Source organism: Tachysurus fulvidraco, chromosome 3 (genome assembly GCF_022655615.1).
Source record: "Tachysurus fulvidraco isolate hzauxx_2018 chromosome 3, HZAU_PFXX_2.0, whole genome shotgun sequence".
Taxonomy (NCBI): Eukaryota; Metazoa; Chordata; class Actinopteri; order Siluriformes; family Bagridae; genus Tachysurus; species Tachysurus fulvidraco.
This window is the reverse complement of record NC_062520.1, coordinates 32,735,520-32,750,193: the sequence shown is the minus strand read 5'-3', so window position 1 is coordinate 32,750,193 and position 14,674 is coordinate 32,735,520. Positions and strand designations below refer to the sequence as shown.

Genomic DNA, 14,674 nt, shown 5'->3' with positions numbered 1-14,674 from the left:
AGGTGTCTACACTTTCTCTGTTCATCTCTCTCACCAACACGGTGTCTTTGCTCAGCAGAACCGCTGCTCACTGGGTGTTTACTGCACTAGTTTATACAAAGGGCTTCAGCAGAGCTCGAAATATTTAAACTAACCTGGCTGTCATCAGCAATCATAACCTGGTAAAAATCCTTGAGATCAATTTCTTCCCCCATTCTGATGGATGAAGTGATGAAGTGATGAAGTGATGAAATGATGAAGTGATGAAGTGATGAACTGCTGGTCTGTATCTGCATGAGTTTATGGCTGATTAGATCATCATGTGAAGGCCACCTGCCACAGTGGATATTTAGTGCATTGGGCATTGTGTTCCTTTATTTTATCTTCTCACACACACACACACACACACACACACACACACACACACACACACACACACACACACACACACACACACACACACACACACACACACTTGTTTGGCTGGTAGGTCTGTGTATAGGTTTCAGTGCAAAACTGCTTTTTAGGCTTCAGTGGTTATTGACTCACCCACACAACATTCAGTATGCATGTTACCAACCACACACACACACACACACACACACACACACACACACACACACACACACACACATGCATGCAGCCCCCCCCCCCTGTCTCCATGCAGTTTTTGGTAGACCCCCATACTATTGCCTTCTGTCTCTTCTCTAGACTGAATAGCTACAAAGGGAGGAGCAGGAGTGTGTAGGACATGAGAGTGAAGGTGATTTCATGTTTCAGACGTGGCCGTTTTTTAAACATATAATTTAACAGGTTTAATAAATATCTTTAATAATTCTATTTAAATCCAACAATAACCTCGATACATTTCCTGATTAATAAAGGACACTTCTGCCATTTTGACAGCAGATGCCTGATTCGTTCACTTTCTAGTCCTCTTTTCTTACCATTCACGGCTTCTCTTAGCATCGGTATGGTGATGGTGCTCGACTCCTTATGAGTGAGCGTCTCCCATGAGGCACAACTCTCTATTAGAGATAAATATTCTCCATCAGTCCACCACTCATATTTGGCTTACAGACATTTTTCAGCACAGCCATGACCTTTATGTTGTGTTTGATTTTGTGGAAGTTAATATGCTTTCTTCCTGACACGGTGAATGAGACATTATTACATCACTATAATATCCCACCCAGACCCCAGAGGATCACAGTGCTTACATGATGTTAAAGAGAGCAGAAGAAGACTAAAAGCCTGTAATGTACAAAACATACATGAGGTTGCAACTATGCCTCCAGCCACTAAACCTCCCTAAACCAGAATAATCACCAGATTAAAATCCAAACATTAAAGATATAAACAATAAAGATTAAGATTCATTAAGAACTTCCGAGTTCTGACTTAAGACTTCCAACTTACGACTACCGACTTATGACTTCCGAGTTCACACTTACAAGTTACAAGTTCCCAACAACCAAGTTAAGAGTTCCGATCACCGACCACCGACCATCGACTTCCGACCGCCGACTTCCGACTCCCGACCTCCGACCTCCGACCACCGACCTCCGACCACCGACCTCCGACTACCGACCTCCGACTACCGACTTCCGACCGCCGACGGCCGACTTCTGACTGCCGACTTCCTCTTAACTTGGTAGTTGGGAACTCGTAACTTGTAAATGTGAACTCGGAAGTCGGCCGTCGGAGGTCGGACGTGGGAAAATCATAAATTGTTGGTGTTTGGGAAGTGATACTTGGTGTTTGGGAAGTGTGACTAAGTTTGAATATTGCGTCCTCAAGTATTAAGTTTAAAGTTTCTGAGTACATGCATATGCAAATGAATATGTAAATAAAGCTCAAAAGCCACACACCCCACTGTAATATGCAACCGGTATATTATTAATGCCATCATAACATCCTGTATATTATTAATGCCATCATAACATCTTGATGATTTTAAACCAGTCTGTCGGTTTATTTCTATATAATTATTTGATTATATTTTTATTTGCTTGTGTTTGACAAGATCATTCTGGTGTGTTGAGGAAACTGTCTGTGGTCTGAGACAGGAGGCTTTTTATACACACTCCATCTGGGCTGAGACTCTGGCTTTAGTCCAGACAACCTTCTGGTCTCTGGTTGAAAATTGATGTCGTTTATTAAAGTTCATTCGTGTCACGATTCGCTCTTGGTCGTGATTCAGGTGCTCTTATTGTTACAGCACACTGATATAGCGTTTGTGCGCCATCTAGCGTTAGGAATAAGCTGGGAAAGGTGAATCAGAAATAGTGACCAACATTTTTAATCTTGTTGATGTTTGTGGGTCAATTCCATTTGACCATTCTTACCATCAGATTATAATATCATAAACACCTTATTTACATAAAAGTAGGATGTTAGGATAGTGTTAGTTATGTGTGTATTGTATAGTATAGTGTTATTTATGTGTGTATTGTATAGTATAGTGTTATTTATGTGTGTATTGTATAGTATAGTGTTATTTATGTGTGTATTGTATAGTATAGTGTTATTTATGTGTGTATTGTATAGTGTTATTTATGTGTGTATTGTATAGTATAGTGTTATTTATGTGTGTATTGTATAGTATAGTGTTATTTATGTGTGTATTGTATAGTATAGTGTTATTTATGTGTGTATTGTATAGTATAGTGTTATTTATGTGTGTATTGTATAGTGTTATTTATGTGTGTATTGTATAGTATAGTGTTATTTATGTGTGTATTGTATAGTATAGTGTTATTTATGTGTGTATTGTATAGTATAGTGTTATTTATGTGTGTATTGTATAGTGTTATTTATGTGTGTATTGTATAGTGTTATTTATGTGTGTATTGTATAGTGTAGTGTTATTTATGTGTGTATTGTATAGTATAGTGTTATTTATGTGTGTATTGTATAGTAGTGTTATTTATGTGTGTATTGTATAGTATAATGTTATTTATGTGTGTATTGTATAGTATAGTGTTATTTATGTGTGTATTGTATAGTATAGTGGTATTTATGTGTGTATTGTATAGTATAGTGTTATTTATGTGTGTATTGTGTAGTATAGTGTTATTTATGTGTGTATTGTATAGTGTTATGTGTGTATTGTATAGTATAGTGTTATTTATGTGTGTATTGTATAGTATAGTGTTATTTATGTGTGTATTGTATAGTATAGTGTTATTTATGTCTGTATTGTATAGTATAGTGTTATTTATGTGTGTATTGTATAGTATAGTGTTATTTATGTGTGTATTGTATAGTATAGTGTTATTTATGTGTGTATTGTATAGTATAGTGTTATTTATGTGTGTATTGTATAGTATAGTGGTATTTATGTGTGTATTGTATAGTATAGTGGTATTTATGTGTGTATTGTATAGTATAGTGGTATTTATGTGTGTACTTTTGAGAGTCACAAACCGCTGGAACCAAATTCCATGTGTGTGTCAGCACACGGCCAATAAATCTGATTCTGATATTTATTTCACTGCAAAAAGGGGCTTTTTTATTTCACAGACAATTCAGATTTTTTAAAGAGGCACTTTAGCATAGTGCAGAGTGAATGATGAGCTGGTTCCTGTTACTACACAAGATAAATATCTGGTTATTAAACCTCATCAAGACCAGGACTCATTTCAACCAATCAGACTGCATGCTCTTAACAAACTGGTGTATAAATATAAGGGAGGATTTCGACCCCAGTTAAATCTATAGATGTTGCAACAGTTTTAAGCCCATAAGTGTTTCCACAGTGGAGCATGTTGAACTTCATCAGGGATTAATATCATTTCTGTACTGGTTCAAGAGCTGTGATCCAGAACTGTGTGGTTTTAGGGGGAGAAACAACACATTAATATGAGCTGTGATCCAGAACTGTGTGGTTTTAGGGGGAGATACAACACATTAATATGAGCTGTGATCCAGAACTGTGTGGTTTTAGGGGGAGATACAACACATTAATATGAGCTGTGATCCAGAACTGTATGGTTTTAGGGGGCGAAACAACACATTAATATGAGCTGTGATCCAGAACTGTGTGGTTTTAGGGGGAGATACAACACATTAATATGAGCTGTGATCCAGAACTTTGTGGTTTTAGGGGGAGATACAACACATTAATATGAGCTGTGATCCAGAACTGTGTGGTTTAAGGGGGAGATACAACACATTAATATGAGCTGTGATCCAGAACTGTGTGGTTTGAGGGGGAGATACAACACATTAATATGAGCTGTGATCCAGAACTGTGTGGTTTAAGGAGATACAACACATTAATATGAGCTGTGATCCAGAACTGTGTGGTTTTAGGGGGAGATACAACACATTAATATGGAAAAGGACCAGAGCTGTGATCCAACACACGCCATTAAAACAGCAGTTAATCAGTGAAACTGAAACTAACACCCTGTGATAATGACAACATATTTATGTGGGGTTTTAATTCCTGTTTCTAACTGAAGTGTTTTTTTTATAGCTTTGAACCAAATAAAGCTTTTTTCCCCCAAATCTTTGAGAGCAGAGAACAAAGTAATGCAGAAATGTTCCTAATGGAAAAAACATACAAGCACAAAGACACGTTTTACAGCCAAACCGTCAATCAACGCGTATAGCTCCACCCTTTTAGCACAGTTCTGACACGCTGGCAGGCCGAGAGCCAATGAGAACGCAGGGAAATGATGTGGGCGGAGCCGTGACGTGTCTGCATATGTAATGAGGAGCGGTGACGTTGTGTTTTTAACCACGCCTTTGCGTGAAGAATGTCACAGTCAGATTGAGACAAGTTACGGAGCCGTTACGGTGTTTATAGCGTGTCACGGAGCCGTAATGGCGTATCATAACCAGTACAGACCTCCGCAGTACAACAGCGGGCCGCCGGACCAGGCGTTTCTGTGGAATATATTCCAGAGGTGAGTAAAAACACACAGATTCCGCATTGAGACACTGAACTAGTGACTGCGGTTTGGCCGCCTAGTGGTGTGGAGCCGGTACTGCAGATCTGCGTGTTGTTGACTCGAGTCCAATTGAAGGCTTTATGGAACTTTAACTCGGGTTTTGGCCTTAAATTATAAATGTATAAAATATAACGTTCTGTGTACAAGGTGAGAGTTCGGGAGATATTATACAGAAGTAGGGAAATAAAGATTATATATGTTTATATATATAACTAGTCATTTCCTGTTTGTGTCACATCTGGATAAACAGCTGTAAATAAATCTGATTAACATTTATTTTCATTTATTATTATTATTATTATTATTATTATTATTATTATTATTATTATTATTTAATCTGTGCTTATACCGACTCACAGTTGTTTAATAGCTAACCAGCTACTCACTGGAACTCCAGGAAGCAGGAACAGGGTTGTGTTACAGTGTACACACACAATGTATTGTGTTACAGTGTATATACACAACGTATTGTGTTACAGTGTACACACACAACGTATTGTGTTACAGTGTACACACACAACGTATTGTGTTACAGTGTACACACACACCGTATTGTGTTACAGTGTACACACACACCGTATTGTGTTACAGTGTACACACACACAACGTATTGTGTTACAGTGTATATACACAACGTATTGTGTTACAGTGTACACACACAACGTATTGTGTTACAGTGTACACACACAACGTATTGTGTTACAGTGTACACACACAACGTATTGTGTTACAGTGTACACACACAACGTATTGTGTTACAGTGTACACACACAACGTATTGTGTTACAGTGTACACACACAACGTATTGTGTTACAGTGTACACACACAACGTATTGTGTTACAGTGTACACACACAACGTATTGTGTTACAGTGTACACACACAACGTATTGTGTTACAGTGTACACACACAACGTATTGTGTTACAGTGTACACACACAACGTATTGTGTTACAGTGTACACACACAACGTATTGTGTTACGGTGTACACACACAACGTATTGTGTTACGGTGTACACACACAACGTATTGTGTTACGGTGTACACACACAACGTATTGTGTTACGGTGTACACACACAACGTATTGTGTTACAGTGTACAAACACAACGTATTGTGTTACAGTGTACATACACACCGTATTGTGTTACAGTGTACACACACAACGTATTGTGTTACAGTGTACACACACAACGTATTGTGTTACAGTGTACACACACAACGTATTGTGTTACAGTGTACACACACAACGTATTGTGTTACAGTGTACACACACACCGTATTGTGTTACAGTGTACACACACAACGTATTGTGTTACAGTGTACACACACAACGTATTGTGTTACAGTGTACACACACAACGTATTGTGTTACAGTGTACACACACAATGCATTGTGTTACAGTGTACACACACAACGTATTGTGTTACAGTGTATATACACAACGTATTGTGTTACAGTGTACACACACAATGTATTGTGTTACAGTGTACACACACAACGTATTGTGTTACAGTGTACACACACAACGTATTGTGTTACAGTGTACACACACAACGTATTGTGTTACAGTGTATATACACAACGTATGGTGTAACACAATGTATACACACAACGTATGGTGTAACACAATGTATACACACAACGTATGGTGTAACACAATGTATACACACAACGTATGGTGTAACACAATGTATACACACAACGTATGGTGTAAAAATAAGAAGTCAGAACCAGATGTGACTGAACAAGTCCAGTTATCCCCTGACGACGCCTGATGACTCAAACCTACCATTAACTCCAGTTTCCATGGATTTATTTTCTCAGTTATGTTTTAGGGTCATGGTGAAAGTTTGGGATTCAAACTTTCCCTTTTGTTCCTTCTGTAAATAAAAAAAACTTTTATTCTGCTTTTTTCTTTCCTTCATAAATAGTAGTAATTGTTGTTGTTGTTGTTGTTGTTGTTGTTGCTAAGAAACGTGTGACTCACTGAGACGGAGAAACACTATATTTTTCACAGCAGATCCTCACAGGATGTTTCATGACTTGTGTCAGCTTCAGATTCTGTGTGTTTTGTGTGTTTTGTGTGTTTTGTGTGTTTAGTGTGTTTAGTGTGTTTAGTGTGTTTTGTGTGTTTAGTGTGTTTTGTGTGTTTTGTGTGTTTTGTGTGTTTTGTGTGTTTTGTGTGTTTTGTGTGTTTTGTGTGTTTCACACTGAGCATGTAAAAGTGTGTGTATTAAGATCGTTTCTGATCCTTCGCCACAGATTATAATGTGTTTCAGGGTCAGTAGAATATAATAGATTTAATATGAAACACTCTATAAGCTCTAAATCAGTCACATTTTACCAGACGAAGGTTTACATGTGGGTTCCTTTCCTCAGGGTGGACAAAGACAGGAGTGGATCGATCTCAGATACGGAGCTTCAGCAAGCTTTATCGAACGGTACGTAGACTTTAATAGTCATCACACCTATCGGTCTAACAGCCTTCGGGTCAAGTACAACAAAAAGATCCACTGAAAAATCGAAGAAGGTTGTTTCACATTGCACAAGCCTCTGGGCAGCAGCTTAGCATTAGCATTAGCATGGAGAAATAAAGCTCTAATTAAATTCACCTCAGGATTAAACCTGAAGCCCCACTACATGACGTAGGCCTCACCGTGGTCGTGTCATGAGCAGTGCCTGGTTTCATCCAGTCTTGGTTCTTCTGAAATCTTCGACCGTCCAAAGAGCAGCGTCGATATAAACCCTTAAAAGTTTTGATGTGGACCAAAAACATTTCACTGTGGACTTCCTTTAAATGTGGAATGTTTCTATGGGAAGTTAACAAACGGACAATAATCACAGACATTTTATTGTGTCTACACAAGCAGCAGGCTACAGAGTGTTCATCTACCAAATTTAACACATACAGCCTGTTAAAATGGGGGCGGGGGGTGTGTGTCACGGTGGCTTAGTGGTTAGCACGTTCGCCTCACACCTCCAGGGTCGGGGGTTCGATTCCCGCCTCCACCTTGTGTGTGTGGAGTTTGCATGTTCTCCCCGTGCCTCGGGGGTTTCCTCCGGGTACTCCGGTTTCCTCCCCCGGTCCAAATACATGCATGGTAGGTTGATTGGCATCTCTGGAAAATTGTCCGTAGTGTGTGTGAGAATGAGAGTGTGTGTGTGTGAGTGAATGAGAGTGTGTGTGTGCGCCCTGTGATGGGTTGGCACTCCGTCCAGGGTGTATCCTGCCTCGATGCCCGATGACGCCTGAGATAGGCACAGGCTCCCCGTGACCCAAGAAGTTCGGATAAGCGGTAGAAGATGAATGAGTGAATGAATGGATGAATGAACCTGTTAAACTGTGTATAGCTGTAAAAACTAGTATATATAATATATACAGTACAAAGTCAGGAACAGGAACTGTGATTAAAATCTGGAACTGAAGCCACTTCACATTTTCTCATAAAGTGCCGCTCGACTTTTCCTACCGATTGCCAGCTTCCCTTTGAACAGAATGATTTCTGGTCCATTTTGTGTGGCGTCGGGTTAAAGCCACACAATAACATAAGACCTGCATGTATAAGGAGTGACGCGTCCAGTAGAAGTTCCCACACACACACACGTCTCCAAACCATCGAGCTACCACATGATGAGTTTATTTCTGTTTATCGCTCTTTATACATTTATAGGAACTTCAGGTCGTCTCTTTATCTCCTCACGACAGTTTGGTTCGTTAGGATTTTTTACTCCGTAACATTTAGTAGAAGATGTCGGATTTCTGAGCCCCTTTTCCACAGTGGTGTTGTGTCGGTCGGCGAGGCAGTGAGAAGCTCAGTGTACACCGTATAAAGGCGTCTTTGTTCCTGAGGCCAGTTCGGTCTGCTGCCAGATTCCATCCCTGTTAACTGACTTATTAGTGAACAGACTCACACCTATGTGTACATGACACACACTACGTTCCCTGACCTCTCTGTCAGTAAAACCCACAGGACCGAGCGTACGTTCCTCACACACCCTTCGCTTTAATTCATTATTCGCTCTCTTTTTTTCAGCTGCACGAGGAACTCATTAGAAAGTAGTTTGTCAGCCCTGAGATCCGTCCCACAGCACTGAGCTCGACTCAGCAGAAAACCAGCAGATTTATTGTGTACTTTGTCCATATGTAATTACATCCAGACCAAAAGCCCTGCTACGGCATCCTCACTCAAGTGGCCATGAAATTAAACTTGGTGTATCGGAGCAGTTCTGTTCTGTTGTTCAACTAAATATAAAATATTAGAAATACAGAGAGATTTGTTTTAATTTGTGTGTATGTATGTGTGTGTACAGTGTGTGTGTGTGTGTGTACAGTGTGTGTGTACAGTGTGTGTGTACAGTGTGTGTGTGTGTGTATGTATGTGTGTGTACAGTGTGTGTGTGTGTGTATGTATGTGTGTGTACAGTGTGTGTGTGTGTGTACAGTGTGTGTGTGTATGTATGTGTGTGTACAGTGTGTGTGTGTGTGTGTGTGTGTGTGTGTGTGTGTACAGTGTGTGTGTGTATAGAGTGTGTGTACGGTGTGTGTGTGTACAGTACGTGTGTGTGTGTGTACAGTATGTGTGTGTGTGTGTGTGTGTGTGTGTGTGTGTGTGTGTGTGTGTGTGTGTGTGTGTGTGTATGTCTGTGTACATTATGTGTGTGTGTGTGTGTGTATGTGTGTGTGTGTGTGTGTGTGTTTATGTGTAAGCTCATTGTAAGTTTCATTTCACTGCATCATTATACATTGGTGGTCTTTTCTCTCTGGAAGCCCCAGGTGTATGTACCCCAGGTGTATGTACTGTACTGTACCCCAGGTGTATGTAACCCAGGTGTATGTACTGTACTGTACCCCAGGTGTATGTACTGTACTGTACCCCAGGTGTATGTACCCCAGGTGTATGTACTGTACTGTACCCCAGGTGTATGTACCCCAGGTGTATGTACTGTACTGTACCCCAGGTGTATGTACTGTACTGTACCCCAGGTGTATGTACCCCAGGTGTATGTACTGTACTGTACCCCAGGTGTATGTACCCCAGGTGTATGTACTGTACTGTACCCCAGGTGTATGTACTGTACTGTACCCCAGGTGTATGTACCCCAGGTGTATGTATTGTACTGTACCCCAGGTGTATGTACTGTACTGTACCCCAGGTGTATGTACCCCAGGTGTATGTACTGTACTGTACCCCAGGTGTATGTACCCCAGGTGTATGTACTGTACTGTACCCCAGGTGTATGTACCCCAGGTGTATGTACTGTACTGTACCCCAGGTGTATGTACTGTACTGTACCCCAGGTGTATGTACCCCAGGTGTATGTACTGTACTGTACCCCAGGTGTATGTACTGTACTGTACCCCAGGTGTATGTACCCCAGGTGTATGTACTGTACTGTACCCCAGGTGTATGTACTGTAATGTACCCCAGGTGTATGTACCCCAGGTGTATGTACTGTACTGTACCCCAGGTGTATGTACCCCAGGTGTATGTACTGTACTGTACCCCAGGTGTATGTACTGTACTGTACCCCAGGTGTATGTACCCCAGGTGTATGTACTGTACTGTACCCCAGGTGTATGTACTGTACTGTACCCCAGGTGTATGTACCCCAGGTGTATGTACTGTACTGTACCCCAGGTGTATGTACCCCAGGTGTATGTACTGTACTGTACCCCAGGTGTATGTACTGTACTGTACCCCAGGTGTATGTACCCCAGGTGTATGTACCCCAGGTGTATGTACCCCAGGTGTATGTACTGTACCCCAGGTGTATGTACCCCAGGTGTATGTACTGTACCCCAGGTGTATGTACCCCAGGTGTATGTACTGTACTGTACCCCAGGTGTATGTACTGTACTGTACCCCAGGTGTATGTACTGTACTGTACCCCAGGTGTATGTACTGTACCCCAGGTGTATGTACCCCAGGTGTATGTACCCCAGGTGTATGTACCCCAGGTGTATGTACCCCAGGTGTATATACTTGTGCCCATGTAAATCCAAACACATGAGTGAGTCACATCATGAATGTGTGCATTAGGGAGAAGATTAAATGGAGAGGGTTAAAGCTCTGATAGCATGATGTGACATATCCGTCTCCAAAACGTTTCAGAGGGGGCATTTAGACCTGGTCTTTTTACCATCGGGTAGATATCGGATCACAGAAAACGCAGGAAGTGACCAGGGGTAAAAAGGCCCTAAAACAGCTAGAGCTTAAAATTAACATTAACATTACTGAAGCTTCAGGAAGATAAACGTCAGGAGTCTCTGCTTATATCTATATATTTATTAACCTGGTCACTGACAACATCACACCAGGATTGTGGAGAGTCGATGATCTTCAGCTCAGGAGCTGTCGTTAAAGCTTCTCTTGAATTAGAGCAATGTTTTATGATGATGTACATAATCTGTTATTTTGTTGTACATGATCTTTATGTCTGACTTCCTTTGCCTGCTCTACAGAGGGGTGTTAATATCTCACAATATACGACTGAATGCGTTATTAAGCTCTTCTGTGTTCTCATTGTTCTCAGGCACGTGGACGCCGTTCAACCCTGTGACCGTCAGATCGATTATAGGTGAGAAAAAAACTTCTGTCCTCTCACAAGTCAAGTGTCCGACCAAGAGAAGGTTTCTCTGGGTGTAAATCTCTTCACTGGCTTTAAATTGTAGTTCCTGTAAAACTCCAATCACAAGCAACAAAATCCAAGTGAAATATAAATATTAATACTTTTCTTTTTGATTAAGACTTTATCAGCTTTGCTCCTCAGTTCTTCCCTTCATCCTTTCAAAAAACTCCTCCAGCTCGAACAGATTTTACGTGGAGCTCCTGTCCTTCCCACAATGCTGATCTTCTTCTGAACCCAAGCCTTAGTTGATCCAATCCAATCGTCTGTCTTTATAAAGGCCATGGAGAACGAGGCCTGTGGCTTTTATGGCTTCGGTTCCAGCTGAAGTGATGCAGCTCTATAGCATGAAGCCACCACCGTGTTTATATCTGTTAGAATTAATGTTCTGCCTTGGTCTGATTAGAGGAGAAGATGGTTTGGTGTTTCTGTGCGTATGTTCTGGCCATTCATCCATCCATCCACTTTCCCCCATAGCCCAGACGTGTGAGGAATAGGAGAGTTTGTTGTCACGTGACACTTCAGATGTTCCTGCAGCTCCTTTAATGTTCCTGCAGCTCCTTTAATGTTCCTGCAGGAACATCTGAAGTGTCACGTAACAACAAACTCTCCTATTCTGTGCAGGTTGCCTGAAAAGTTTGTGATGACTCGGAAAAAGTTAACGATGACTCATTTTCTACCCATCTGACTCGTATGCAGTTAAATGGAGGTTCTCGACACCACACGTCTCCCACCCAAAAAGCTCTGCTTCCCAGCCTACGTTAGCTCACAGATGGTTGGGTCATTCGTGTAGTTTCGGTCGTGCAACTTCCCACACGTTCTTCCCATTCCACACCATCCCTTCTGAGAGGATTTCAGTTCATTTGTCCTCCAAAATCAAACAGTGCATCAGAACATGTAGAGATTGATGATTAGTGGAGCATCTGATGGTTCTGTGGTGTGTCACTGGGTGTATAATATGACAACCGTCCAGATGAGGATGAGGTTCACTTCTGACTCTGGTTCCTCTCAAGGTTTCTCCCTCATAATCATCTCAGGGAGTTTTTCCTCACCACCGTCACCTCGGTCTCATTAGAGATCGATGTTAAAGATAAATAACTTCATCTATAATTCTGTATTTCTGCATTGAGACAGTTGTTAAAATACAGATCAATCGAATTAAACATGTAGGGATTCTAATGAGAAGAGAATATAGAAATATATAAATAAATATCCTCTTTAAGCTGCTTATGGCTCTTAAATAACATTAGTTCTCCCCACATTTCTTAATTCTCTTCCTCTTCTTCCTGTCACACTCTTGGTGTCGTAAGTGATCTGTTCTTACTTTCTCTCTTTGTCAGAGGCGTTAAGGCTTGTACCATGAAAAAGTGCACAAGGAGATTATTATTATTATTATTATTATTATTATTAGGGAAACGGTGTCTTAGTGGTTAGCACGTTTGCCTCACACCTCCAGGGTCGGGGGTTCGATTCCCACCTCTGCCTTGTGTGTGTGGAGTTTGCATGTTCTCCCCGTGCCTCGGGGGTTTCCTCCGGGTACTCCGGTTTCCTCCCCCGGTCCAAAGACATGCATGGTAGGTTGATTGGCATCTCAGGAAAATTGTCCGTAGTGTGTGAGTGTGTGAGTGTGTGAGTGTGTGAGTGTGTGAGTGTGTGAGTGTGTGAGTGTGTGAGTGTGTGTGAGTGAGTGAATGAGAGTGTGAGTGTGTGTGTGTGTGTGTGTGTGTGTGTGTGTGTGAGTGAATGAGAGTGTGTGTGTGCCCTGTGATGGGTTGGCACTCCGTCCAGGGTGTATCCTGCCTCGATGCCTGATGACGCCTGAGATAGGCACAGGCTCCCCGTGACCCGAGGTAGTTTGGATAAGCGGTAGGAGATGTGTGAGTGAGTTTATAGTTAATCATCTGACTTTTTGTCAGCTTTATTGTACTGAGACTCCTGAAGGAAACGTTTACGTCTGTATGATATTGTGGTGTGTTTATACCCATGAGTGTCATTCAGTGTTAATTCAGTGATTAATTGCCCCATTCTGCCCCATTCTGCCCCATTCTCTGACTGTTGACTTGAGCAGTGTGTATATCTGGACTCGGTGACTGGAGACTCAACATTCTGAGTCAATCCATGATGACGTTCTCATGGGAACTCGAACTAATTATAACAGTCTCCAGATCTGTGGGCAGTGTATTAGTGTCACTGCTGCTCTCAGAATTGTGGGATCACACACACACAAACACACACACACACACACACACACACACACACACACACACACACACACACACACACACACACACACACACATACATACACAAACACACACACACACACACACACACACACACACACACACACACACACACACACACACACACACACACACACACACACACACACACACATTCTCGTACTGCACTAAACACACTATAACTGTCTCGTCCCTCTCTGTATATTTATTCTCTGTTTTCTCAGCCATGTTTGACCGAGACAACAAAGGTGGTGTGAACTTCAACGAGTTTGCTGGTGTATGGAAGTACATCACAGACTGGCAGAACATCTTCCGCACTTATGACCGTGACAACTCAGGGTTCATCGACAAGAATGAGCTGAAACAGGCTCTCACTGGCTTCGGTGAGTAAAACAACACAGAGTTATTTAGCAGAAAGGGTAATTAACACTAACTCCAACGTTCAGTGTGTTTTCCACTGGTGAACCTTCTAAGAACCGGTTTCCCTTTCCATCAGTTAGAGAGCGTCACAGAGCCAAGTGTGACGTCACTGTATACGTGTCACGTTACACAGCGACGTTAGCGCAGCAGCGACAAACACAAACACAACAACAACAATGGTGGATGTTACTTTACTGTTAATGCTCATGGCTTTGTGAACCTACATTAACACCCAAACGCGGCGAATAAAACGTGTACGTGCGGCTCCGTGTAATCTGTATAAACGGAGGTTGTGATGGAGAAAGTACTTAACGTTATTTTATCATTAACACAGAAAAAAGTTAGCCTTAGCATGTAGCTACCTACTGTCATGTGTGCTGATAATGTATCATATCACGGTAAAGTAAAAGTGTATTAAACATTAGTAAACTTAAGGTACAT

The 14,674-nt window shown here is 41.4% G+C and overlaps 1 protein-coding gene across 1 annotated transcript in view; it reads left to right on the top strand.

The window, feature by feature from the left end:
- The first annotated feature begins 4,721 nt into the window (after positions 1-4,721).
- The window catches only part of pdcd6 (programmed cell death 6), an 11,099-nt gene continuing 1,146 nt past the window's right edge, over positions 4,722-14,674 (top strand). Inside the window, exons 1-4 of the mRNA XM_027162119.2 lie at positions 4,722-4,895; positions 7,324-7,385; positions 11,479-11,523; positions 14,038-14,196. Of these exons, the coding sequence (XP_027017920.1) occupies positions 4,813-4,895; positions 7,324-7,385; positions 11,479-11,523; positions 14,038-14,196 (349 nt within the window). The 5' untranslated portion in view covers positions 4,722-4,812. The remainder of the gene's footprint in view (positions 4,896-7,323; positions 7,386-11,478; positions 11,524-14,037; positions 14,197-14,674) is intronic.